Source organism: Eschrichtius robustus, chromosome 3 (assembly GCF_028021215.1).
Source record: "Eschrichtius robustus isolate mEscRob2 chromosome 3, mEscRob2.pri, whole genome shotgun sequence".
Lineage (NCBI taxonomy): Eukaryota > Metazoa > Chordata > Mammalia > Artiodactyla > Eschrichtiidae > Eschrichtius > Eschrichtius robustus.
In genome coordinates this window covers 156,023,187-156,048,413 of record NC_090826.1, presented here as the reverse complement: position 1 = coordinate 156,048,413, position 25,227 = coordinate 156,023,187, and the positions used below count along the sequence as shown (strand labels likewise).

Genomic DNA, 25,227 nt, shown 5'->3' with positions numbered 1-25,227 from the left:
TGCCCTCCACTGACCCAGAAGCAGGGCATCCTGGGCCTGCCCCATGCACTCACTGGACACCTGCAGGCGGATCCTATTGGACAGGGCTGTGCCAAACTTGTTGCGGGCAAAGCACTGGTATTCCCCCTCATACTCCTCTGGCCGCCCGCCGCTGCGGAAGTCGATCACTAGGGTGCCAGACCTCCTCCTCATCGACACCCGGGGGTCCTTGGCGATGTTGAAGAACCTACTGTTGCGAGTCCAGTGGAAGCTGTGGACAATGAAGGGGGTGGGGTGGAGGGGGGCGGTCAGGGACAACGAAGAGTAGCAGGGTGGGCTCCAGGCTCCGAGCTCCAAGTCAGAATCTCGGGGCCCTAGACTCTGACTCAGGCCCATAACTGCTCCTCCAGACCAAGGGGCCCCAGCCCTGGCTGAGTAGCAGGACCTGCTAGGACGCCTGATAAAATTCCGGGACCCGGGTCCCACCCAGGTGAACCTCTGGGGCAGGTCCCTGACATTAGTAGTTTTACACAACCCAGGCTGGGAGTCATGGCTCTAAGTGATAGATACCAAGTAGCCCCTGGGGGATTGTGCTCTTTAGAGGAGTAGGCAACAATTTTGATTTTTAAAAATCCATTGTATGTATGTGCCACATCTTCTTTATCCATTCATCTGATGATGGACATTTAGGTTGCTTCCATATATACAATGGAATATTACTCAGCCATAAAAAGAAACAAAATGGAGTTATTTGTAGTGAGGTGGATGGAGTTAGAGTCTGTCATACAGAGTGAAGTAAGTCAGAAAGAGAAAAACAAATACAGTATGCTAACACATATATATGGAATCTAAGGGGAAAAAAAAAAGGTCATGAAGAACCTAGTGGCAAGACGGGAATAAAGACACAGACCTACTAGAGAATGGACTCGAGGATATGGGGAGGGGGAAGGGTAAGATGTGACAAAGTGAGAGAGTGGCATGGACATATATACACTACCAAATGTAAAATAGATAGCTAGTGGGAAGCAGCCGCATAGCACAGGGAGATCAGCTCTGTGCTTTGTGACCACCTAGAGGGGTGGGATAGGGAGGGTGGGAGGGAGGGAGATGCAAGAGGGAAGAGATATGGGAACATATGTATATGTATAACTGATTCATTTTGTTATAAAGCAGAAACTAACACACCACTGTAAAGCAATTATACTCCAATAAAGATGTTAAAAAAAAAAAAATCCAGAGTCAGCTGCTACTTCCACCCCCAAACATTCCCAACCTCCGACTAGGAATGCAAACCCAAATTCCTATTCCACCCGACCCGAACACATCAGGGAGCCAGCCCTGCTCCTCCTGGGTCTTTATTTGATAATCGAAATGGCCCAGGTTATCTATGCCGCTGCTCAGTGGATGTAGATTATAAAACGGTGGCTGTACATTTCGGGAGGAGCAATTTTGAAAGAAAAGGCAGCCTTAATAAAACTGAGCCCCGGGGTGGAGAGACTAGAACATCCCTCTGCTTCTCCTGGGGGGACGTGTGTCTGCAGCTGCCCAGGACATAAGTAAAAGAAGCAGGAGCAATAGTGGCTGCTCAGTGTCTCAATGTCCCTGCGAAGGACCGTGGAAGAAAGGCCAAACCTCAGAAGCAAGGTCACCAGTGCCCTGCCTGACTTTTCAGGGTGACTTCTGCTTCTCCCGTCATGGGCAAGAGAGGCTCTTCTCGCTCCCGGGCTCACAGCTCTGGGCCAGACCATCTCAGGCACACCCGGGGAGGGAGGCAGAAACAGGATGCCACACACCTGAGGCAGGCTCCCCTCGCCTCGTTTCTCCTGCTGACAGACACACTCTACATGGGGGCCTGTCGCGTCTGGGTGTGAATCCAGCATGAGGCTCCTGAAAGCTCCAGCCTGTGGATGCTGTTTTGAAGATGGTGGACGCGTAGTGCATCCTTATCACCAATGCTTATCACTTGGTAGAAACGAACCGGGCCTGGGCAGTCAGAGGCCTGGGATTAGGTACTTCACACCTCTGTGCCTCCATTTTACTTCCTCTTCACGAGGACATGAGTCCTTCCCCAAAGGGCAGTGAGGTGGTTGAACAGACAGTGTGAGGAACATCTAACACAGAGCCTGGCACAGCAGGCTTGCGCAACTCGTGTCTGCTGACATCTCACGTGATCCTGATGTGCACACAAATAAGCAGAGACGAGCTCAGAATGAAAGACTCAAGTTAGCTTGAAGAGGAACTTCCTATAACCTAAGCATGGGGTGGATGCTGGGAACACAGGCAGTGGGAAGAATGTTTTACTCAAAGTCAGAAAACTTAATACCTAGTCCCGGCTTTTTGGTGTGAACTTAAGCCAGTTAAGTTTTCTGGCCCCCAGTGTCCTCATCAGCTAAATTTCCTGGCTATCCAAATTGTACCTTCTACCTTGTGGGTGCCTAATGGACACTTTTTGAATGGATACACTTAATTTCTCAGCTGCTTCAACTATCATCAGACCCCAGGGGAAGGGGACGGTTTAAATGCCCTCTTTGCAGGCCCCTTTCCCTCCACCCAGCTTGGATTTACCTGCCAGTACACTCACCTGGGGGCAGGGTTCCCTTTTGCTTCACACTCAATCAAGATGTTATCACGGGGATCCACGATGTGGTCCTTCACTGACTGCTTGGTGATGGTTGGGGGCTGGGACACTGCAACAGCACACACAGTGGGCAGTCAGGGCTGCAGGGACCTGCCCTTGGGGAGCGGCTGAAATTAAGAGCTTCAGGAGCCACACAGACAAGCAGGCAAGCGGGGGGTGAACAGTGCCCCATTCTAGAGACCCAGCTCCTTAAACGGGGCTGCAGGAAAGGGGGTGTGTGTCAAGGACCAAGCATAAGAAGAATCCCTTTAAGATCTCATAATATCTTTGTGAGAAACTGAAGGCCAGGCTTTTGTTTTACTCATTCTTGTACTCCAGTGCTTAGTACAATGCCTAGCGTACAACAGTTCTTGACAAATGTTTGTTGAATGAATAAAGGAGCCAAAAGCTGCTCGATTTCCAGAACCTAGCGGCCACGATGGTTCTGAGCCCTGGAGGATCAACAGTTGGCCAAACTGTGGTGAGGCTGGAGCTGAAAGATGCTTCAGTCCCCAGAAGCCCTCCCAGGGACCTGTCTGCAGCTGAAGAGCCAGCTCCTCTCACTCCCAGCCCCGAACTCCAAAGTTCTCCAGGGATCTCTTCCCTGGCCTTTTCCCGCCCCTCCTTGCTGCCCTCCTAACTCCCAGAGGCACAAGTGCAGACAGGCGTCCAGGGGACTTACGCTCATTCTGAATGCTTGCTGTTAGTTCCCGATGGGTTAGCATTGTGAGGGGGAGAAAAGAAGACAACGGTTATCGGTTATCTGTGGTCAGACACGACTGATCGCCCAGGTGGCCTCACACCCCAGCATACAGGGAGAGGGCGAGGCAGGTCTGGGGAGGGCAGTGTGCGGGCTGTCTCCTCCCAGCTGCGGAACTCCGTGAATAGCCAAGCAGGGCTGGGGACAGACCCAGCAAGTGCTTCACGGAGAAGGTGATGCCTCCCCCAGGAGACCAGACTGCGCAGTGGAGCAGAATGACCACCTTCTGACCAAATGATGACGTCTCCAGGGATGTCTCCCATCAGGAGTGGCAACGCTGCTCAAAAGAGGCAGCCTGTCATCTCCAGATGCCCCCGAAGATGCAGCCTGTCATCTCCAGATGCCCCCAAGAAAAGCAGGCTCCTTAGCCAAGGGTGCAAGGGTGAGGCTGGGGGCGCCAGGGAAGGAGTGGATCTGAACCACCGCTACAGGGTGAAGCCCAAGGGCCCAGCCAGGTCCACAGGCCTCACTCCTCCCTCTACACCTTCTTCTCTTTCACACCTGAAAGCACCTTCTCTCCTCATGGTCTCCTCCTTTGCCATCCTTTGGAAAACTCGAGGGATGGATGAATTATCGTCGTCTGCTCATGGCAGAAGTACATTGTTCTATGGAAACTCTGCTTCTGAAAAACTCTGGGGATGAAGAGCCCACCACTCCTTTCTGTGCTTTTTACAAAGAGGGTAAAGAGGCAGGAGGCACAAATTTTCCCCGGCGCTCACCTAAGATGTGCACGTGCTCATGTACGGGTGTGTGCACGTTTGGGGTTTGGGCTTCTCACACTTTGAGAAGCATGAGAATCACCTTGCAGGGGGGTCTGGTTAAAATGCAAGTTCTGACTCAGTAGGTCCGGGCGGGGTCTGAGCTTCTGCATTTTTGACAAGCAGCCAGGTGATGCAGGTGGGGTGGTCTGTGGACCACACTTTGAATAGCAAGGTTTCAGAGGTTTTAGAGGGTATACTCTTTCGGGGGAGAAGGGCTTGGTTAAAATTTGTCTGCAGAAAAGACAACATGTGTTGCTATAACTTTTTAACTTTTTCCCTTACGATTATACAATATACGTATTACATGATTATATTACTGTATGCCATTCTTATTTCATGCTGGTGGGGATGTCAGACACTGCCGGTGTTGTGAGCTGACCTTTTCCGAGTGAGCGCTTCCTGGGGGAAGGCTGAGCCATGGTGACCTCAAAGCTTTCTGACTTGACTGCAGTGAGATATGCAAGAGGAGTTTAGGGGCTCAGAGAGGGGGCGGCCTGGAGAAGGCAGAGTTAAGACAGGGCTAAGAGATGCAAGAGGAGCCACAGGAGAGAGAAGGCAGACAGAGAGGGGAGATGGAGGGTAGCAGGGATGAGGGCCCTGCTACACATGCTATCAGGAAGTGAAAGTGTTGAGAGTAAGGCTTATGGAGAGGTTCAAAACAATTCTTTCATTGGGCCAGGGTTGTGTGGCCTGTTTGGCCACTGAAGAGAAATTTTATCTGCTTCACCATGTGCCTGGGGCAGCCTTGGCAGGAAACAAAAAGGAAAAGAAAAGTCCAGGGGAAGAGCAGAAATCTGTGGTTTCTGAACACAGGCTCTGTGGAGCTCCCCACTGCAGCATCTTCACCCATCTATGATTTTCCTGCCACGGCCCAAGAAAGGTAATTCTGGAAAATCAGTGGGGCTGGGCAGGGAGGGGGAGGTGGGGAGAAGGGACCATTGTCAGGAGCAGCAGGGCTGACAGCTGACCCACTCCTTTGAAAACCAGCCCAGGCCCCTGGTTTCTTCATCTCAAGACACAGTTGACGTCTCTGGGGTCCTCCTATCCAGTTGAGGGCTCTGGCCTCACCCTGGATGGAAAGGCTGACAAAGGATCTGCTTTGCCCACATGGGCTTCAAGCCTCTTTTATATAAAGGCCAGTTCAATGGAAACAGCCCTAGACGTTGCCCAGGGAATCTCAGGTTCTTGGAAGGGAAGTCACTCAGTTAAGGTCACATAGGAAGTTTGGTGCAGAATAGGAATGAGAATCAGCTCTCCCACTGCTGGTTGAGAGCTCTTTTGGCAAATCCATCCTTGGCCGGAGAGATGAGCTAGTCTGGTGGGGTCTTGGCACTCCGTTCTCCTTGACACTTTGGACAGAGCTTGGGGGAGGGGAGACTCTCAGGATGCTGTCCCCAGCCCCACATTGAAATCAGGCCGGGGGCCTCCTGAGAAACTACTTGCCTAAAGAGGTAATGACATCTGCAGCCACCATGGTGCTACCAAGGGGTTTATTACAGGGACACAATCAACCCAGAGGACATGCCGCCACAGGGAGAAGACAGCGAGGACAGCCTGCCTAGGGACAAAGGCGGCCCATCTAGTCCCGGGAACGCCCCTTCCCCCCATGTCACACCACCTGCCCTTCTCTCCTTCTATGGAACTTGCTGGATGACGATGTCAAGTGGAGAATGAATTTGCTCTTTTGACTTCCAAGGGGGAGGAGAAGTCTTCCAATGGTCTCTGCAGGGGGTGAGGCAGATGCCTGCCCAGTCTGCAAGGTTTCTTTATTCATGAACCACTTTTCTTTCCCTGGCTCTGATATCTACCACCCCAGCAGTCATCCCTTGGAGGATGGAGTATGTGTGTGTGTGTGTGTGTGTGTGTGTGTGTGTGTGTGTTTGTGCTTTGCTGAGGTGTCCTGCAGCCTCACCACCCGGGATGACAGTGAGGAGGAAGTGTTTCTCCTACCCCAGGGCCCTCCTCTGTGGGTTCCTAGGAGAAAAATGCCGAGTTCCTTGATGTGGGGAGGGAGACGGAGCGGCAAGCTGCCAGCAGACTCACTTTTCTGGCAAGATCACTCCGGTGGACGGGGCAACCCTTTGCTTTTTCCAAAGGTCATGCTGTTCTGCTTGGGGTGGTGAGAGTTGGGGTACATGTGACTCAGCTGGCAGAGCAGTGGGAGCGGGAGGCCGAGTGTTCAATGAGGGACTGTGCCTCGGCCCAGGGGGTCTGTTCCAGGAAGCCTGCTGCACCCAATCTCCCCAGGGCAGAAGCAGCGCCCTGGTCCTCAGGGCACAGACGATGCCCTCGCAAAGGGGAAGCGAGCGGAGGGCACGCCGGGCAGGGGAGCCTCTGGCCTGAGCCCCTCAGTCCCTTCCAGCCACCACACAGAGAAAGTTACGAGTGCCTGATCTGAGGTGGTTCCCGTTGGCTATTGTGAGCAATGCTGCATGAACACGGGGGCGGGGCAGATACCTCTCCTGCCTTCTGCAACAACATGGATGGACCCTGAGGTCATTATGCTAAGTGAAAATAAGTCAGACAGAGAAAGACAAATACTGTGTGTTCTCACTTATATGCAGAATCTAAAAAAGTCAAACTGAAAGAAATAGGGAGTAGGATGGTGGTTGCCAGGGGCCGGGGGTGGGGGAAGTGGGGAGATGCTGGCCAAGGGGCACAAACTTTCAGCTACAAGATGGATAAGTTCTGGGGATCTCATGTATAGCATGGCAACTACAATTAACTGTACTGTACTATATACTTGTAAGTTGTTATGAGAGATCTTCAAAGTTATCACCACACACACAAAAAGGTAATTATGTGAGGAGACAGATGTGTTAACTAACCCTATTCTGGTGACCATTTCCTACTGTATATGTGCATCAAATCATCGAGTTGTACACCTTAAATTGACATATATGTCAATAATATCTCAATAAAGCTGGGGGTGGAGGGGAGAAAGCCTGATCTTTCCCCAGCCCATTCCACTGGGGCTCAGCCCAGGGTGAGGTGGAAGGACAGGCTCAGATAATCTAGGGGGCGTCTATCCTGGGCCCAGGGGGAGGGAAAATCCTGGCTGAAGAGGACTTCTTCCCATGGCAACTGGGTATTCTCTGAAGGGCTTGCCTCACTCCTGTCTTGCATTCAGCTTTTGTAGACTCAGGCTGGAGACGTCGCCACGGCCACTGTGCCTGCAGCAACCAGGGAGGCACAGTATGTATGAGGCAGGCTCCCGGCAGTAGCTCCCAGGGCACTGGGAGTGGCTTTGCAGAAGGACTCACCTCTTCATTCAGAGAAACACTGGCCCTGCCACTGTGAGCAGAAGAAAACAGCTTTGTTTTTCTGCTCCTCAGATTTCTAACCTGTCAGCTAAGGATAATACCTACTTCATGGATTCGCTGTGAGAATCATGGGAGATGATGCCTGGAAAGCCCTTAGCTCTCTATTAAGCACACGGCAGCTGCTATTCCAAGGAGAATAACAGGGGCTCCAAGAGGAGCTAAAAGGGGGCAGACTACCAGAGGTAGGGGTGCGGCATGTTGTGCCAGACTGGGGAGCCAAGAGGCCTGGGTTCTTTCCATGAGTCCATCACTCGTTTGCTGTGTGACTTTGAGCAAGTAGGGACCTAAGTTCCCGTGAACACATGGGAAGGGGTCCTCCAGACCCTCCTCAGGGTCCTGGCAGCTCTCTGGCCCACAGGTGGTGCTCTGGAGAGACTGACTGCGGGGGTCCTGTCCGGAGCGCGGCTGAGCTTTAGGACTCCAGATTCCTAACACAGACATCAAAGCCATCTGTTTACAGGTTCACCTTGCAGGAACCCCTCACCCACCAGCTCCAGGGATCAAAGTGGCAGGTGAGTGAGTGAGGAGAAGCGGCAGAAGAGAAACGAGCCTTCACCACTTCCTTCATAACCCAATTTCCTCTGCAGCCCCTCTCCTCTCCAAGGACGTGGCCTTATCATGCTTCTTATTAGACTATCTGCCTGGGACTGTTAATGAGAAACTATCCTTAAGCCAGCAGTGCAGATGGTCTCCACGGGAACAGTCCCCTTTACAACTCCCCTCTTCCTCCCTCCCCAAGTGCATGAGCGCGAGTGCGTGCACACACACACATACACACGTACACACGTACACACGTTGGGGCCATAGGGAGGGCAGTAGGGACCTTGTCCATCTTTCTCTGGGTCCAGCTTAGAGTTTCTCCTGGCCTTCTCCATCCAGAAGCACCCACTCCTCTGAGCAATTATTACTGGCGAAGTGGGGGGCGGGGAGCAGAGATACCTGCAACTCTTCTCCAAGCTGTGCTAATTTCAGGCCCCAGGGGCTGGTTTTGGAGAGCTCAGTGGGGACTTCTTGGAGGCTATATCACTCTCTCACCCCTCCCCAGACACCTGTCACCTGGAGAGAGCCCAAGTCAATGCTGGCATCACGTGGGCCCCATCTATTCCTAGAAGCAGGGAACAGGGGACAGAGGTGGTATGTCTACATCATAGCACTGGGATGCCAAGACTTTCTGGCAGAAGTGTCAGAATTGTGGCAAAGGTGGTACACATCTAAATGCAGAGCCAAGGAGCATGGCTGCCAGTCAATGGGCCATTTACGAATGCAACATCAGATATGGTTGGTGGAGACATGGCTATTAGATCGGCATTTTAAGCTTTACTTTATGATCCTGATGGCCGAATAATGCCCCCACCATGGGAAACAGATGCCATGGATTTTACTTTTCAACTTTACCATGGGAAAGTTGAAAACAAACAGAAGGAATCCATGCCTGGTTCTCCCACGGTGACATTATAATGGGGCTCTATTTTAATGCCTCATTTAGCCACAGTCTTTTGCAAAAGTAATCTCCTTCTCAACCCTCCCAGGCCATCTGTCCTCCTCACCACTTCAGCCAAGAGGACCTGGACATATGAGAAAGGCAAATAAGAGCTGTCCACCACGCTCGGCCCCTGGAAACTCCACCTCGATAGGTAAGTCAAGACCACGGAGGGCCGAGGGAGGGGTGTGGAGGGAAGAACTCCCCAGTGACACTCAGACTTCCAAACTCTGCTGGCTCTGGTCCCACTCAGCAGGCTCCAGGCAGCCATCAGCCCAGCCATGGTCCTGAGAGACAGCACTGAAACTCAAGGCCTCAGGTTCCCAAATATGAGGCCACCTGCATCGATTCTTCGGAGGGAAACCCAGCTGTGAATCCAGAAGCCACTGCTTCCCCGTCCCCAACCTTCTTTGAATGGTCTTCACTCTCCCCTGACCTTCCCTACCCTCCAACTCCTCTGCCACAAATCAGGAGAATAAAAGAGGACAGCGCAGGACTCACGATCCATAGGAATCTCGATGGCCCCGCTGAGGCTGAGCAGGCAGAAGAGGAAGGCTGTGTGGACCCAGGGCGATGGCTGCTGCCTGGCCATCCTGAGCACTGGGCCTCGCTCCCTGCTCCCTGGCCCACAGCCTCCAGCCGCTGTAACTGGGCCTCCCGGACAGAGCTCAGCTGTGGAAAGAAATGTGACGACAGGTGAGTTTTTCTTGAACTCCTGGTTTGCTCCAGCAATCCTACAGGGCCTCGAGGACTCAAGGGTCCCCTTGGTTATAGACCTATGTTCTAATACAGGGTTTCTTAACCTTGCACTATTGACTTTTGGGACCCAGTGATTCTTTGTGTGGGGAACTGTCTTGGGTATTGTAGGATGTTGAGCAGCATCCCTGGCCTCTACCCACTAGATGCCAGTAGAGTTCACTCCTGCCTCCGATCAAAAAACGTCTCTAGACATCGACAACTGTCCCCTGGAGGGCAAAACCACCCCCTGTTGAGAACAAGTATTCTAGAAGGAAGGGCAACTCAGCATAGAACAGTCATGAAAACAAACACTGGCCCCTAGGTCCAGCACCTAGAAGGTGCCATGCACTGAGCCAGTAGGAAATGCACCAATCTCACAGCCTCTATGAACCACGTGTGATGAGTGGACCCGAGGCCGAATGTGTCTGGGGTAGCAGCACAGAGACAAGATCACAGTGCTGTCCTTTGACCCAGAGAGAGGGGAAGGGGGCAGCACTGGGGGCCAGAAGTTTGGTAAGTGAAAACTGGGTTGCCCCACAGACTTTTTGTAAATGAATGATTTCTGCAAACACTTTGTGCAGCTAAATATTTGGTGGTGGTCCCTGATGTTGTCCCTTAAGAGATAAAGGCAGTGCTGAGATGAGGGCCCAGGACAGGAGGCTCCAGGAGGTTGGTAGAATAAGCAACATTTATGACAGCACGATGTTCACATCCTCAAGCACAAGACATCATTCCAGGGCTTACAGGGGTAAGGGTTAAAAATGGCTGTCCAAGGAGCCTGGAACAGGTCCTTGAGAGACAAACCCTTTTCCCTTTGTCCTGAGAGAGAAGAGCAAGAATGGCCTACAGCTGAGGCTCAGATACTGAGCTATAAAACTGCCTGAGGCTCTGAAACACAGAGTTGTAAAAACTGGTCCATTTTGCTGTTCTACCTACCATGGGGCCAAAGAAGGCAAAGAGGACAGTGGGAGGCAGTTTCCCCACAATTCCTCCAGCTTTGCTGGACCAACAGCTATCTATCAAATGGGCACATTGTTTAAAACAATTTGGCAGCAATACGAAGCCTCTATCACCTGTACAACCCCACCGTCTCCCAGGTTTCCAGACTGAGGGTGTAAGGCATGCCCTGTGCCGGGATGTGAGCAAACTAGAGGATGCTGATTCAGATTTCAGCAATTTCTTTCCTGAAAGCTGGGCCCAATACCAGCCTCCAACCTCATGTGTATTTCTGGACTCCATCTGCTGGTCTCCTTTCCCATTGCTTCCTTCTTGGTTTTGGGCACCACTGTTTCACGCCAATTACTGCAACAGCTTCCTAAGTGGTCTCTCCCCACTTCTACTCTTGCCTCTCTGGTTCATTCTCCAGCCACAACCAGAGTGCTTACTCCTCAAATGCAAGTATAAATACGCCACTCCCCTAGTCAAACTCACTAGCTCACTGCTGCTCCAAACTTGAAGATGAAGTCCGTGAAATGGCTCAGAAGCCCTGCATGATGTAGTCCCGTCTGCAAGGTCATTTCTTATCACCATCCCCTTGTGTTCTGTGTCCCAGCCAACATGGGTCTTCTACCAGGTCTCTTAGTGCATAATGCTCTATTGTGCTGACTTCTGCCCAGATTAACTTCTGTCTAGAACACTCTTTGCACCTGCCTTCTCTCATTAGGCTATGCTAAGTATGACTTATGTGCCCCCTTGTCTGCGCTCCTGAACACTACTCATGACCCCCTATTATAGCACTTGTCACTTTGTATTCACTCTAAAAGTCACTAGTCTGTACCCCCTATAAAAAGGAAGGTACTGTAAGGGAAGGTGCCTCATCTTGTTATTCCTAGAATACAGTATAGTGCCTAAAACATAGCAGGCATTCAAAACCATGTGATGGGTGGATGAAAAATGAGCAAATAAAATAATAAACCACTTGGATCACATGTTTTAAACCTATTTAAAACAGGTTTTGTGTTTCCCCACAAAACCACCAGGCGGCGCAGGAGAACACATGCTTTGGACCTGGGCAGCAAACTGTGAAGGCTTCCAATCAGTGGAGGACAAAATTCCCTCCCTACACAGGCACTGTTCTCTGGCCAGGGAACCATCCAGCTGTAAGAGAGTTAAGAAAGTAGAAAATCTCCCAAGGGGGGGACTGTCTGGCTGGAAGGCATCACAGCAGGTCTTTGGTTCCTTCTCCTAAGATGATCCTCACACTGTCTCAGAAAGAGTCTGTTAATGCCTCTCCATGGCTCCTGCATTTCCAAAGGCTAGACTCAGGTTATCCAACTGAAACCTTAGTGCTGAGGGAACCAGCACCGGGGGGAGGTTCAGCTTTCCTTCCAGGAGGACAGCGGGGATGGCTCCAGTCTTGGCTCCGTGACCGCCATGTTTTGTTCAGGAGCTGCCAAGTGGTAGGAAGTGATGGGAAAGAGAAGGATATCTTATTCTGGGAATCTTGATGGAAACGGGAAGCCAGAAGCTATTCATTAACTAGATACACATTGGCAAGAAGAAAGTCCAATTATTTGGGGTGTCTTTAACTCACAATTTAAAAACACAGTAGGAAAAGAACAGAGAAATAATCACATTTAGCTGTTTGACAATTTTCTCTCTCTCTCTTCTCCTGGAATCCAATTTTTCCAAAACAATCTTTAAAAAGGAAGATAATTTAAAGAGTATTTAGCTTTATGCAATCCCCTTACTTCTCAGATGAGGAAACAAGAGCCCAGAAAGGGGAAGTGATGTGCTCAAGGTCACTGTGTAGGTTAGTGGCAAAGCTAGGAAAAGAACCCAGGTCTCCTGATTCCTAGCTCAGGGTTTTTCCATCCAATTTCCCTGTCTCTCAATACGCATGACAGGTCCTAAGCAAAGTTGCAATTTAAAAAAGAAATGTATAGTTTGGCAGCGCCTCAAAACATTAAGCAAAGAATTACCACATGAGCCCGTATTTCTGCTCTTAGGTATATGTCCTAAAGAATTAAAAACAGGGGCTCACACACGTACATGTACACACATGTTCATAGCAGCATCATTCACAATAGCTGAGAGGTGGCACGAGCCCAAATGTCCGTCAAAGAATAAACGAATAAACAAATTGCAGGTTATCGCTAGGAGAGGAGGAGCATACCATCCAGCCGGGGGCGGGGCTTGGGGGTGGAGTTGTCAGGGCTCTTCAAGGGAAATGCAATCTAACTATAGAACATCCTGTGGAGGAATAAGGAAAGTCCCATATCCCTGAGAGGGCAGGTAGAGACTGCAGAAGAGGGGGTGGTGATGACTGTCTTGGAAAGTCTGAAGAGGGCGTGGAATTTTTCTGTTTAGCTCCATGGGGGCAAAAGAAGAATCAAATGGGAGGAAGTTCCAGAGAGGCAGATGCTTCTCTGAGATGCAAGGAAGAAGAATAATCCACAGCCATCGTACAAAACCATTCATGAAAATGAAACACACCACCCACACACGCCACCACTATGATGTATCTGAAGGATCCTTTTATATCGAATCAAACAGGTAAGAGGTGAACTGTAAGACTATAAAATACATTGAAGGGGGGTCTACTGCATGGGGAGTGAGGAAAAGAACAAAAATAAATAAAACCAAAGGGGAAATCTTGTGTGGACTGTTGGTGTACTATGAGCTGGAGAACATGATTAATTCAATTCTTGTGTATCTGAGATGCCCGCACCCCAATCCACTGTGTGCAAAGAAAAGCCAAAAAAAAAAAAAAAAAAAAAAAGAAGAAGAAGAAGAAAGAAAAGAAAAGAAAAAAGAGAATAGAGTCACCTGAATATGAAGTGTTCTGCATGTGACGTGCTGAGCTCACTGCTTTTCATAAAGAATCCAAACGGCATTTGGTCAGGTGCGTCCCTGACAATGTGCCCCTGCAGGAGGGAAACTGGATGCTTATCAGGATCACCTGGGTACTCTTTAAATACACAAATCCCTGGACCCTCAAACTTCTAGGTAGGGCGTCAAATCAAGCCTGCAGATTAGAAAATTTTTTTAAATTTGAATGTCCTTAGAACCTCTGTTATCTTATATGGGGGTGCTTCACGCACTTAGGCAACCTTCCTGAACTTAAGGCCTTTAAATCTGCAAGCCCTGAGGGAGATTTGAATTCAAAATATCTAAGATGGGGCCCAGGAAAGCACACGTGAGTTGACTGATGATCAGCCACTGGTGGGGACAGCAGACATGACAGCCTCTCTTGGCCAGGCAGCAAAACCACCTGGGTTTGAAGCCGCTCCCCACTTACAAGGTGGGGATCACGGGCAAGTACTGAAACTTTGGAGCTTTGTATTTCTCATCTGAAAAATGCAGATAAGAGAAGGATCTATTCCAGAGGGCTGCCGCTGTGACTTGATATCCCAAATCCTATATAAAGCACTTAACAAAGCATGGGGGCACAAGCTCAAGAAATGTTAGCTACTGCTATCCATCGGGCTTTGAACTACCTCTAGGACACTACCAGCAACAGCTCCAAGGAGCAATACTACTTATCCAACCACAGTCAGTGTGCTTTTCTATTTTTCCTTTTTTCTGGGTCCTGGTTTGCTTTCTTTCCCCAGACTGGGGGGGCCCCTGGTGTTGATCCCACAAGCTGTCCCTGGCAGATGGATGAGAGGCCCACAGGTCCCACAAGCTGTTGCCGTCAGGAGCTCCCCGCTTTCCCGCAGCCCCATTCTGAGCAGGCTGGACCGGTGGTCACAACACACCTGAAGTGATGGGGAGAAAAGACAGGCTGCGCTGAGACACGCCTCAGTTGGCAGCACCACGGCCCCTGCAGCAGAACCCGCCTTGGACTTTTGGCCAGCAGTCAGCCGGCCATTCGTTCACTTACCAGACCTGGTGGCAGGCGCCAGTCTAGAGAATATACAGGGACAAGAGCTGAGGTTTCTCTACTCTTGCAGAGCCTATCTCTCAGTGGGGAAGACAGGAAATAAACGCTGAACAGCAACAACAACAACAAAATCAGGCAGCTTATATAAGTGCAAAGAAGAAAATACAATCTGACCTGCACACAACGTTTACAGCAGCCTTTTCCATAATTGCCAAATTTGGAAGCACCCAAGTTGTCCTTCAGTAGGTGAATGGATAAATAAACTGGTCCATCCAGACAATGGAATATTTTTTTAGCACTGAAAAGAAATGAGCTATCAAGCCTTGAAAAGACATGGAAGAAACTTAAATGCCTACTAGTAAGTGAAAGAAGCCAATCTGAAAAAGCTACCTACTGTATGATTCTAACTATGGAACATTCTGGAAAAGGCAAAACTATGGACACAATAAAAAGATCAGGGGTTGGAGGGAAGGAGGGATGAATAGGTGGAGCACAGAGGATTTTTAGGGCAATGAAACTACTCTGTATGATACTTTAATGGTATCATTATAATTTGTCAAAACTCATAGAATGTACAATACCAGGAGTAAACCTTATTGCAAACTATGGACTTTGGGTGATAAGGATGTGTCAGTGTAGGTTCATCAGTTGTAACAAATGTACCACTCTGGTGGGAATGGTGATGACACAGGGGTGGCTGTGCATGTGTGGAGGCAGGAAGCATATGGGAAATCTCTGTACCTTCTGCTCAATTTTGCTGTGAGTCTAAAAGTGCTCTAAAAAATAAAGTCTATTAAAAAAAAGAAAAAAGAAACCACAGTGATGGTGATGTGATAAAAGAAAGTGAATGGTCAAGGAAGGCCTCTGTGAAAAGGTGACATTCGACCAAGATCTAAACGGCAATAAGGAGCCAGCCTTGTAAAGATGGGTCAGAAAAACATTCCAGGCAGAGAGAACTGCCTGTGCAAAGGCCCTGTGGCAGGAAGCAGATGGGGACGTGCAAGAAACTGAAAGAAGCCGGTGTGACTGGAGCTTGGAGGGTACGTGGGGAAGAACAGAACAAGTCATAGTCGGAGAGGGAGACAAGAGTATACTCCCAGAGGGCTGAAGGCCAAAGTAAGGAATTAAAATATATTCTAAGCACGTCAGGAAACTATTGTAGGGTTCTAAGTGGTGAACTGACCCGATAAGATTTGTTTGTAAAGACCACTCTGCTGTGTGGAGGGTGGAATGTAGATGGACAACACTGGAAGCAGGGAGACCTTGTAGGAGGCGCTGCATCCTCTGGGGCAAGGCCAGCCCCTCAGCTTCCAAACCCAGAAACTTCATCACACAAAGTATTCCCCGGTGGTGAGGGCAGAGCTGAAAAATTCTGCAAGAATCTTTTAGTGCTGGGTGTTTGCGATGGGTCCAGAGAAGCTGGGTGGCTTCTTTGGAAGTGCCTCAGGCCCTCTCCGAGGGGGAGGGTGGGTGGCTAGCTGCTTCACAGTCCTTGTTTTACATTGGGCTTTTGCATAAGGTTTTGTTTCAAGAAAGGATTCTGTTAGTAAAACAAAGAACTGAAAACCCCTGTGCAACAGCCTAACTCCCCAAATGCAGAAACCCTGCGCCCAGTGGCAAAAACACGTGAGTGCAACAGCCAGGTGCAGGCGTGAGGAACAGCACACCAGGCTGGGGCCGCAGCACTGCAATGGAAACCGTCTGGCTTCCCGTGGTTAGCATTTCCTCACTGAGGCCTGGGGTGCCTTCTCGGGACAGCCTCACAATCCCTGACACCTCTGGTCAACCTGTGTCCATCCCCACCCCAGCTGCTTCTGTCCTTTATGTCTGTCTTAAAATAAAATGTGTTTCGAAAGCCCTCCCTGATCAGGCCCTTGCATACCTGCCAAGTCTCATCCCCCGCTCCTCCACTCACCCCCAGTTATACTGAATTATTCCTAGTTCCATGAATAGTCCTTGCTCGCTCACCCACCCACTGAGAGAGGACCGCACAGACGACGGCCACACCATCTACGACAGCAGGAGCCTGGCCCACAGCCTCTGCAGCAGACAGCCCAGAGTGGTCAGGACTCGGGCAGTGACTACAGGCTTTCAGATATTTTTTACCAGTATTTCCAACTCAAGACCAACCAGGGAAAGACAAATATGCTTCTCAGACCAATCACATAGGATGCCTGCTTCTACTTAGCCCGCCTCCAGGTGCCCATGTCAGTCCGAGCATACAGGAAGCCTTCCCTTTCTTTCACTAAAAACCTGTCCTCTCCCCTCTCTGCCTTTAAGTCTCTGCCAAAGCAAGTGATGGTGGCTGACTCCCTTGCTATAGCTCACTCTAAATAAATAGCCTCTGCTTGTTCTCATTTGGGTGGCATTTATTTTCACACTAACTTTACATAAGTTACTCTCTTTTCCTAGTCTGCCTTTTCTGCTCTTTCACCCAACTTTCTGTTATCTTTCAGGCTCAGGGCAGGTGACACCACCTCTGGGAAGCCTTCCTTGGTTTCCCCGGAACACCCTATCCCACCAAGGCTGGATGCAGTCCTCATCCTCCTTGCTCCCAGAGAATTCTGGGATATACTCGCTGTAATGAGTGCTAGGTCTTTGGTGTAGATTGTTGTCTCCCCAGTGAATTCCTTGAGGCTGTCAAGCACACAGAGAACCTAGTGGGCATTTACTGGATGTTTATCCAGCATCCTTGCTCTCCTCCTCCTGTACCTGTGTTCATCAGCTAGCACTGCCATTACAAAATACCACAGACTGGAAATTCACTGTCTCACAGTTTTGGAAGCTGGCAGTCCAAGATCAAGGTGCTGGCAGGGTTGGTTTCTCCTAAGGTCTCTCTCCTTGGCTTCCAAATGGCTGCCTTCTTGCAGTGTCCTCACATGGCCTTTCCTCTGTGCAAAGGCACCTCTGGTGTTTCTTTCTCTTCTTATAAGGACACCAACCCTATTGGATTAGGGCCCACCGTAATGACATCATTTAACCTTAATTACTTCTTTAAAGGCTCAGTCTCCAAATAGAGTCACATTGTGGGTAGACCTTCAACATATGAATTTTGCGGGGGGACACGATTCTGTCCATAATAGTACCCACATTTTTCTTCAGCAAATTTATCTCTGCCTCTTTCTCAGAATGATCCTACCCCAATTCCAGGGTTGGCTTGTGATTAGTATAAGAAAATTAGCATTCCCTACCCCTCACCACTATGGTTGGTTTAGGAAAGGATACTTCATCCAGCCAGAGGCAGTGTGCTTCACGTAGACTTCTGCTAAAAGCTCTGGGAAAGACAAGTTTCCCCCTCTCTTCTGAAAGAGATCCAGTGAGGAACCCCCCTAAGGGGAGAGGATGGAGCTTCAGTGAGTGGGAGTAGGGTGGTCTCCAAGCATAATGTGAGGACACTCCAACACTGCAGAAGGCAGAGAGGAGACACAGGAAGACCTGATCCTTCGCGTCACTGAGTCACTGATTGAGCATTTCCTGAAGCAAGCCCTACCTGGGGATTTTAAATTACTTGTGTGTTTATATTAAAAATTCTCTTGAGTTTTTAAGCCATCTGGAGTTGAGTTTTCTATCACTTGGAAATGACAGTGCTATCAGAATCAGAAATGTCCCTAGTATGTTGGTTGAACACATATGCTTCCCGTGACCTCCACCTTCTGTATTAAAAAAGCATTCCTCCCTCCACCTACCTGCCTGCCTCTGCCTGGACCTGGCCCCAACCCTCTGCTCTCAATTGGTTAGCTAGTGGGAAGCTGCTGCATTGCACAGGGAGATCAGCTCGATGCTTTGTGACGACCTAGAGGGGTGGGATAGGGAGGATGGGAGGGAGGCTCAAGAGGGAGGGGATATGGGGATACATGTATACATATAGCTGATTCACTTTGTTATACAGCAGAAACTAACACAACAATGTAAAGCAATTATATTCCAATAAAGATATTAAAAAAAAAAAAAGAAAGAAAACTCAGGGCATTTCTATCTCCTGAGGCCCTTAAAATGTAGCCAAAGTGTGTACTGTGCTGGAAACGAAGGAGATAAAGCACCGCCCCCCCCCACACCAAACCCTCCCGTGCTAATGGGGTGTGTGAAGAGGGACACAGGAGGGTGTCATAATCAGTGCTTTTTTTCCCATCTTAAAATAAATAAATAAATTGGAAAAAAAAACAACCCAAAACAATCTGCTCTCTCCTGAATTTCCAAACTCTTCTCAACTTGCTCCCTGCCTTAGCAGAGAAATATCTTCATGAGTTTCTCTGATAACGAAACCATAACATCATTCTCTGTATCTCACAGCCTCCCTATATGTACCTGAAGTTTTTTCTTCCATTTCTTCTCATGAAAGTTTTTTTTTCAACAGTGGTCAATGGCTTCTGCCTTTACTTATTTCATTCCCATTCACTCCTCATCCAACGACATCCTGGAACTCTCCTGTCTGGACCTCCCATTGGCCTCCTGATGGCCAAAACCAGTGTTCTCAGTCTCATCTTGCCAGACCTCCTGGAGGCACTAACACTTGTTAACCACCCCAGCCATCCGTCCTAACATCCTTTCCTCCTTGGCCTCTGAAAAACCACCCCGGGGCCTCGTTTTCTCTCTGTCCCTTCTAACCTCCACGGCGGCACTGATCGCACTGCTGGATCCTCTTCTGCCTGATGTCCTCAGTGTCTCCATCAGGGTCCTGACCCTCCATCTCTATTCCCTGTCTTTGTTGGTGGTACCCACCTAAGTCACCAAGCTAGACACCTGGAATCACCCTTAAATCCCACCTCTTCTCACATCTCACATCCAGGCACCAAGGCCCTTGGACTGTCTCCTTCCTGGTGTCTCTCATTCCCCCTCCCTTCTGCATGTTCCCACCTGCTTACCTCTGATAAATATCATGTCTCATGAACCACTGCAATAACCTCCCAATTGGTCTCCTTCCAATCCATTCTCCGTGTTGCTATTACAGTGACTTTTCTAAAACCCCACCTGATCATGTCAGTGCTCTGCTGCAAACCTTTCCATTTCTCCCCATCAATCTATAAGATCAAATCCAAACCCCCAAGCGTAGCATATCAGGCTCTTTGAAATCAGGTTCCTGGAGGCCTCTCCAAGCCCACCCAAACCCTAAATGCTTCCTTACTGAATGCTGTGCCAGTTTCTAAGCATACCACACCGTTTACAACCTCCATACTTGACCCGTGCCATCCCCTGTGCCTGGAAAGGCCTTCCCTCCTTGTCATGTGATTAATTCCTACTCAGTCTTCAAGACCTCACTGCTCAGTGAAGAATTCCTTGTGCTTCGCCTGTGCCCCCCACCCCCAAGCAGAGCTGAGAGTCCATCTCATCTCTACTGTAGCTTAAACCTGCCTCTCTGAGGCCCTCAGCACACTGGCAAAACTATGTGATTAAAGTAAGGGTTGGAGACCTTTTCTGTAAATGTCTAGACAGTAAATATTTTAGGCTTTGTAAGACAGACGGTCTCTGTCACAAGTACTGAACTTTATTATTACAGTGTGAGGGCTGCCATAGACAATAAGTGAGCGGATGGGCATGGCTATGTTCCAATAAAACTTTATTTACAAAACAGGCAGTGGGCTGGGACTGGCCTGAGGGCTGTAGGTTGCTCACCACTGGCTTACGCTGTCTCCCCTCTTTGTGGAATTCGTGAGGCTCAGACAATGCCCTGATCATTTTTGTGTCCCTAGTGTCTGGCAGGGTCCCTGGCAGGAAATATTTATGGCAAGGAAGATCCAAGTAAAGCTCTCAGTCCTGCCACTTCTCTTTTGTTAATTACTTGTTTTCTAAGCCTTTTTTAAAATCTCAAAAATGGAAATAAATATTCCCGCTTTGCCTGCTGCAAATGCTCATTGTGAGAATCACATGAATAATGCATAGGAATGTGAAGCACAGTACAGATGGAAGCTGTTTCACTGTTCAAGTGACTCCACTACACACAGACCTTTATCAGGTAAGCCTAAGTCCTAGAGAGGGCCTGTGATCTGCCCATCGTTCTGTCCATCTGCTGGCTGGTCTGGGGCTTAGCCACAGGCCACTCTCTGCCCTAAATCATCCTCCTGCTCTGGAAGCGAAGCCCAGGGGTGAGGTTTCTCGACCACTTCTCCTCTCCCCGTCACTCCACCTGCCTTCTCCTAGATTCCAGATTCCACAGGTGCCCCTGGGCAGGTGTGAAAGAGACTGTGTGTGTGACAGATGGATGAATGGCTTGATGGCCTCCAAGGCCTCCCTGAGATTTGAGGATGGTCTCTGGGTTTGATTCAACAGGGTTAGAATCTGATGACCGACTGGTAGTGGATGGCGAGAAGGAGGATGGCATCAAAGTTTCTAGGTTGGGAAACTGGATTAGGATGACACATCATAAATGGCATCAAGAATAAAGAAAGGGGAAAAGTCTGGAAGTGGTTGGGGCTCAGGGAGATCATGAGCTTGGAACCAAGTTCAGTTAGAAATGCCCAGGGTCGTGAACAAAACAGCTCTGCAGGTAGTCTGAGGCTGTGCTCCCGAATTACTGCCTGGGTATACGCACACCAACAGATTAGTGCTATGAGGCCACGTGCCAGCAGCTAGCTCCTAGAGTAAACTAATGGAATGACTAGAATAGTACTACAAGAACCAACTAAGGAATACACTCACACATCACTGCCACAGGATATTGTGGGGGAACAGAGAGATAATAAAAGCCCAACAGAGCCAACCCAAAACTCAGCCATTCTGCATTAGATTAAAAAAAACAAACAAACACGCAGCAGGGTTTATTACTATAGGTGCCCAGAAGCAACCTGTTCAGAAATCAGAGAGAGGAGCTGAAACAAAAGAGGAGACAGAGGCACATCAAAATAAGTGAGGAAGGGCCGTGTGTGTGAGGTCTGAAAAGAGCTCGGAAGTATTCCAGACTGGGCCGGGGGGTTCCTTGTAGACAGGCAGGCAGGCCTTCTTAGCTGGAACTCAGGACTAGGATATAAGGAATTTCTCAAGTAATCTGTTCCCAGTACAAACCAAGAACAGTTGTAAATGATTTATACATAAATATAAATCTGAGTGGCTCAGGTTACTGCTATAATAATCACATTTTCCCTTGCTTTCTGTTTTCTTTCTTGAAGAACAGAGAAAGAGTCAGTGTGTGTCCTCTATCACGTTTGTTTTGGCAGAAAAAACAGTCGAGGAACTGGCCTAAGAGACAAAATCTACACTCTCTGTGCACCAAGCAAGCCCCTGTGACCGGACTCCCGCCCCGCTCAGCCTCCTCTCCCACAGGTCCAGCCCAGACCTCGCACCACTCCCCAGACCGGCCAGGAGCTTTCTGGACCTTTGGCCACACTATGCATAGGCTGGGAGTGCTATCCCCTTACCTCTCTACAAGGCCCTCAGTGGCAACCTCTCCACGATGCTGACCCTAATTTCCCACTGAAAGTGGGCTGCAATTTCCCCTGTGCTCCCCAGCACACTCTGTTCCAGGGGTCATTTCCTCCTGCCTGTGGGAATAGTTGCTCCAGCATCCATCTCCTGCATCAGACTCTGAACTTCTTGAGGTCAGAGTCCGTGTTTTGTCTCCCTTTGTAGTGAGACAGTACAATAAATATTCGTGGGGCGAGTGAACAGCCATCTTATCAGATACTTCCTATTACTGAGAGATATGCATCCCATCAATGAATTAGTATATTATAAACCCTTGATTAAATCACAAATGATAAAAACTGTTGTTACAGTATAAGCCTGAGTAATAAAAATAACAGCAATAACCTAATAATAATATCTATTAAGCATCCCATGAAGTAGGTCGATCCTGTCCCTGCTCAGCAGACACATTCATCTCCTTTTTTCCTGAAATCCTCCCCCACTCCCTCTCAGGGCTTCTGTCTGATCGCAGTCAGGCCACCCTGCTTTCTCCATCCCACAGACAGACTCTCAGAATCTTGGGATTCAGCCGCTCCAGGCACTAACCCCAGAACGGCCATCACCTCCGTTCCCAGCCTCCCCGCGTCCTCATCCCGAGGGCTTCCGCTTAGCTGCCCTGGTTCTGAGGTCACCTTCAGCAGAGGGTTGCCCTGGGCACTGTGGAGGACCCTCCTCCCTGCTTCCCCTCCTACCTCAGTTCTCCTCCTCCCTTCCATCTCTCATGCCAAGGAAGGAACCATGCAACAGATGGTGACCCGAGCCCACTCACTCCCTCCACTCACAGGCATCTGAAGGCCAGAGGGGTTTCCTAGGAAACTGGAAATGCCCCCTATTAATCATCAGCCTGTCCCAAAGAGACAGAGCACCAAGCAGGGAGAAGGAGGATAGAGGGGTCTCTGGAAGAGGACGAGACAAGACGGGGAAGCCGCAGGGGGAGCTCCCTGCCTTCCTCTTGAGAAAGCCCCACGGAAGCTTGATATCTCACATCTCCCCTTCACCGCCCACGAAATGACCGCAGTCTCAGCATCTTTACAAAGTCTCTCTGCCCGCGCAATCCTCCCACCTCCCCTTTATGGGGCTGTAACTACACGGAACCCTCCTGGGCCCAAGGACTTGACAGCCTAAGAAAGCACTCACCAGCCTGCTTCTAGATCTGCCTCTCCCCCTGCCCAGGAGGGGAGACCCTGCTTCCTCCCTGTGTGGGGTTGAACCAGTTGTCTTCTAGGATTTTCCAACAGCTAAAGACACCTTGTTATGGGATTCAAGCCCCCTCCCCCCTCCTCCCTTCTCAGGGTTGGAGGGGGGTGGTCTCCATCTGCTCGGTGGCTGTGTTTCATGCTTGGCTCCCTTGCGTGGTCAGGGGGAGAGATCTGGGAGGAGTGAGGGGCTGTGTGTTCAACCATTGATAGGGTTCTGCTTGGTGGCAGGGGCACCAGCAGGTCTGGCCCCTCCTCTCCCTGCCTGGGCTAAGTTCACAGAGGCCAACAGGGTCTCAGCAGGAGTGCAGGGTGGGGGAACAACAGTATCAGGTGGCCCTGATTCCCGCCGGGAGGGGGTGGAGGGGGACACCTGGGTTTAGGATTAAGGATTTGGCTGAAAACAGCTGTTTCCTGCTCAACACCCAGACCTAATCTATAGGTTGAAACCTGAACCACTTGGCTATTTATTAAGTTGGGGGTGAGGGAAGGAGGGGTCGGGAAAGAAGAAAGGGGGAAGGGACCTTTTCCTCGAGGTGCCCACCATAAATATCTAGTGAATTTCTCGAGTTCACTCCAGGCTCTCTGGGGCACAAAGCACTTGCAGGGCACCTTGGTGTGCAAAAGCCACCAGGCAGCCAGGCTCCACACAAAGGCTGCACCCACCAGGAAAGTGCCCCCCTTCTAGGGGGAAAGGTACAGGCACCTCACTGCGGGGGCAGAGCTGGTTGAGACACTAAGTCAACAGAGCTTGGACGTAAGAGACCTGCTGCATACTTTTTCATAACTGATTTGTGTGGATCTACAACAAATCTTTTAACCATCTGCTTATAGTGGACCTTTAGATTATTTTTCTTTATTTTTTCTCCATCACCACAATGCTACAATGAACACCCTTGTACATACAACACGATATATGGAAGAAGTGGGGTTGCTGCCTTATCCTGTTTCTTTGACCCCAGGCCAACTGGAGCCTGACACATCTTAGCCTGGCATAGCAAGACAGCCCAAAGTATACAGGCAGCTGGGTCCACAGCCCAGCCCTGGACAGCCGACCGCACAGGCCGGCAGTTGCTGGGCACGCTGGGAGGGATATCGCTGGTGCTATAATCCAGCCAAGCCAGCTTTCTGAGGTTCTTTGGGGCTGTGCATTTTCTCCTCATTATTATTGCTTATTCGTTCATCCTCCAAGAGGCAGGACTGGGAAACATACATGGAATGGAAAAGACTCTCAAATGTAGTCAGTATAGCTGCCTGTTAGCTGATGTGACACGCTGTGTAGGGGCTGCCTTCAAAAAGGTTTGTGGATATCTGTGAATTTCCCTTATGCCGGCTCTACTCACTGCCCCTGCTCGGGGTTAACTGAGCTCTGACCAGTTTTCTTATAGAGATTAGCAGGTAAAGCAAATTGCAAAGGGAACAAAAGTTAACATGTAGGGTATGCAGACAGCCTCCACCTTGGAGACATCAGCTAAAGACACAGGAAACAATCTTCCCTCGGTGGGGGGAGAAATTCTGCCACCTCCAAGAAGGAGAAGAAGAGCCCCCGCCTCTCTACAACTTAAGAACCAACTTCACACTCATCTCCCTGTTTTCTACCCTCAGGGAGAAAGTTTCACAGCAATTAGACACACATCTTCTTCACAGCTGGAGGGAGAAGAGAGAGGGCTGTGAAGCTCTCCATCCCCCTCCAAGTCGGGGAGAAGACACCCAGGATAGCAGAGCCGGCTCCCCTGGGCCTGTTAGTAAAGGGCAATGGCTCTGAGGAAGGCTGGAGGGGGAAGTAATCATAATCCTATGGACATAATCCTATGTGTCCAAGGGTACAGCCCAATATTTGGGAGGGGTAAGAAGGAGGGACCTGAGTGGGAGAGAAGGTAGAGACTGAAGGTAGAAGGCCTGAAAGGGAAGCTTAAATTTAGTATGAGAAGACCTAGGGTTCCTCAAAACATGAAACACAGAATTACCACGTGACCCAGCAATCCACTCCTGGGTATATACCAAAGAGAACTAAAAATGTATGTCCACATCAGAACTTAAACATGAATGTTCACAGTAGCATAACTGATCATAGCCAAAAAGTTGAAACTACCTAAATGTCCATCAACTGATGATGGATAAGTAAAATGTGGTATATCTATATATAAAGGAAT

At 49.5% G+C, this 25,227-nt stretch overlaps 1 protein-coding gene across 1 annotated transcript in view; it reads right to left on the bottom strand.

Annotated features, from left to right (window-relative positions):
* The window catches only part of NFASC (neurofascin), a 188,944-nt gene that overhangs the window by 61,399 nt on the left and 102,318 nt on the right, over positions 1–25,227 (bottom strand). The window contains exons 3-6 of the mRNA XM_068538469.1: positions 9,422–9,592; positions 3,279–3,296; positions 2,561–2,666; positions 54–250 (exon numbers count right to left, since the gene is read on the bottom strand). Of these exons, the coding sequence (XP_068394570.1) occupies positions 54–250; positions 2,561–2,666; positions 3,279–3,296; positions 9,422–9,512 (412 nt within the window). The 5' untranslated portion in view covers positions 9,513–9,592. The remainder of the gene's footprint in view (positions 1–53; positions 251–2,560; positions 2,667–3,278; positions 3,297–9,421; positions 9,593–25,227) is intronic.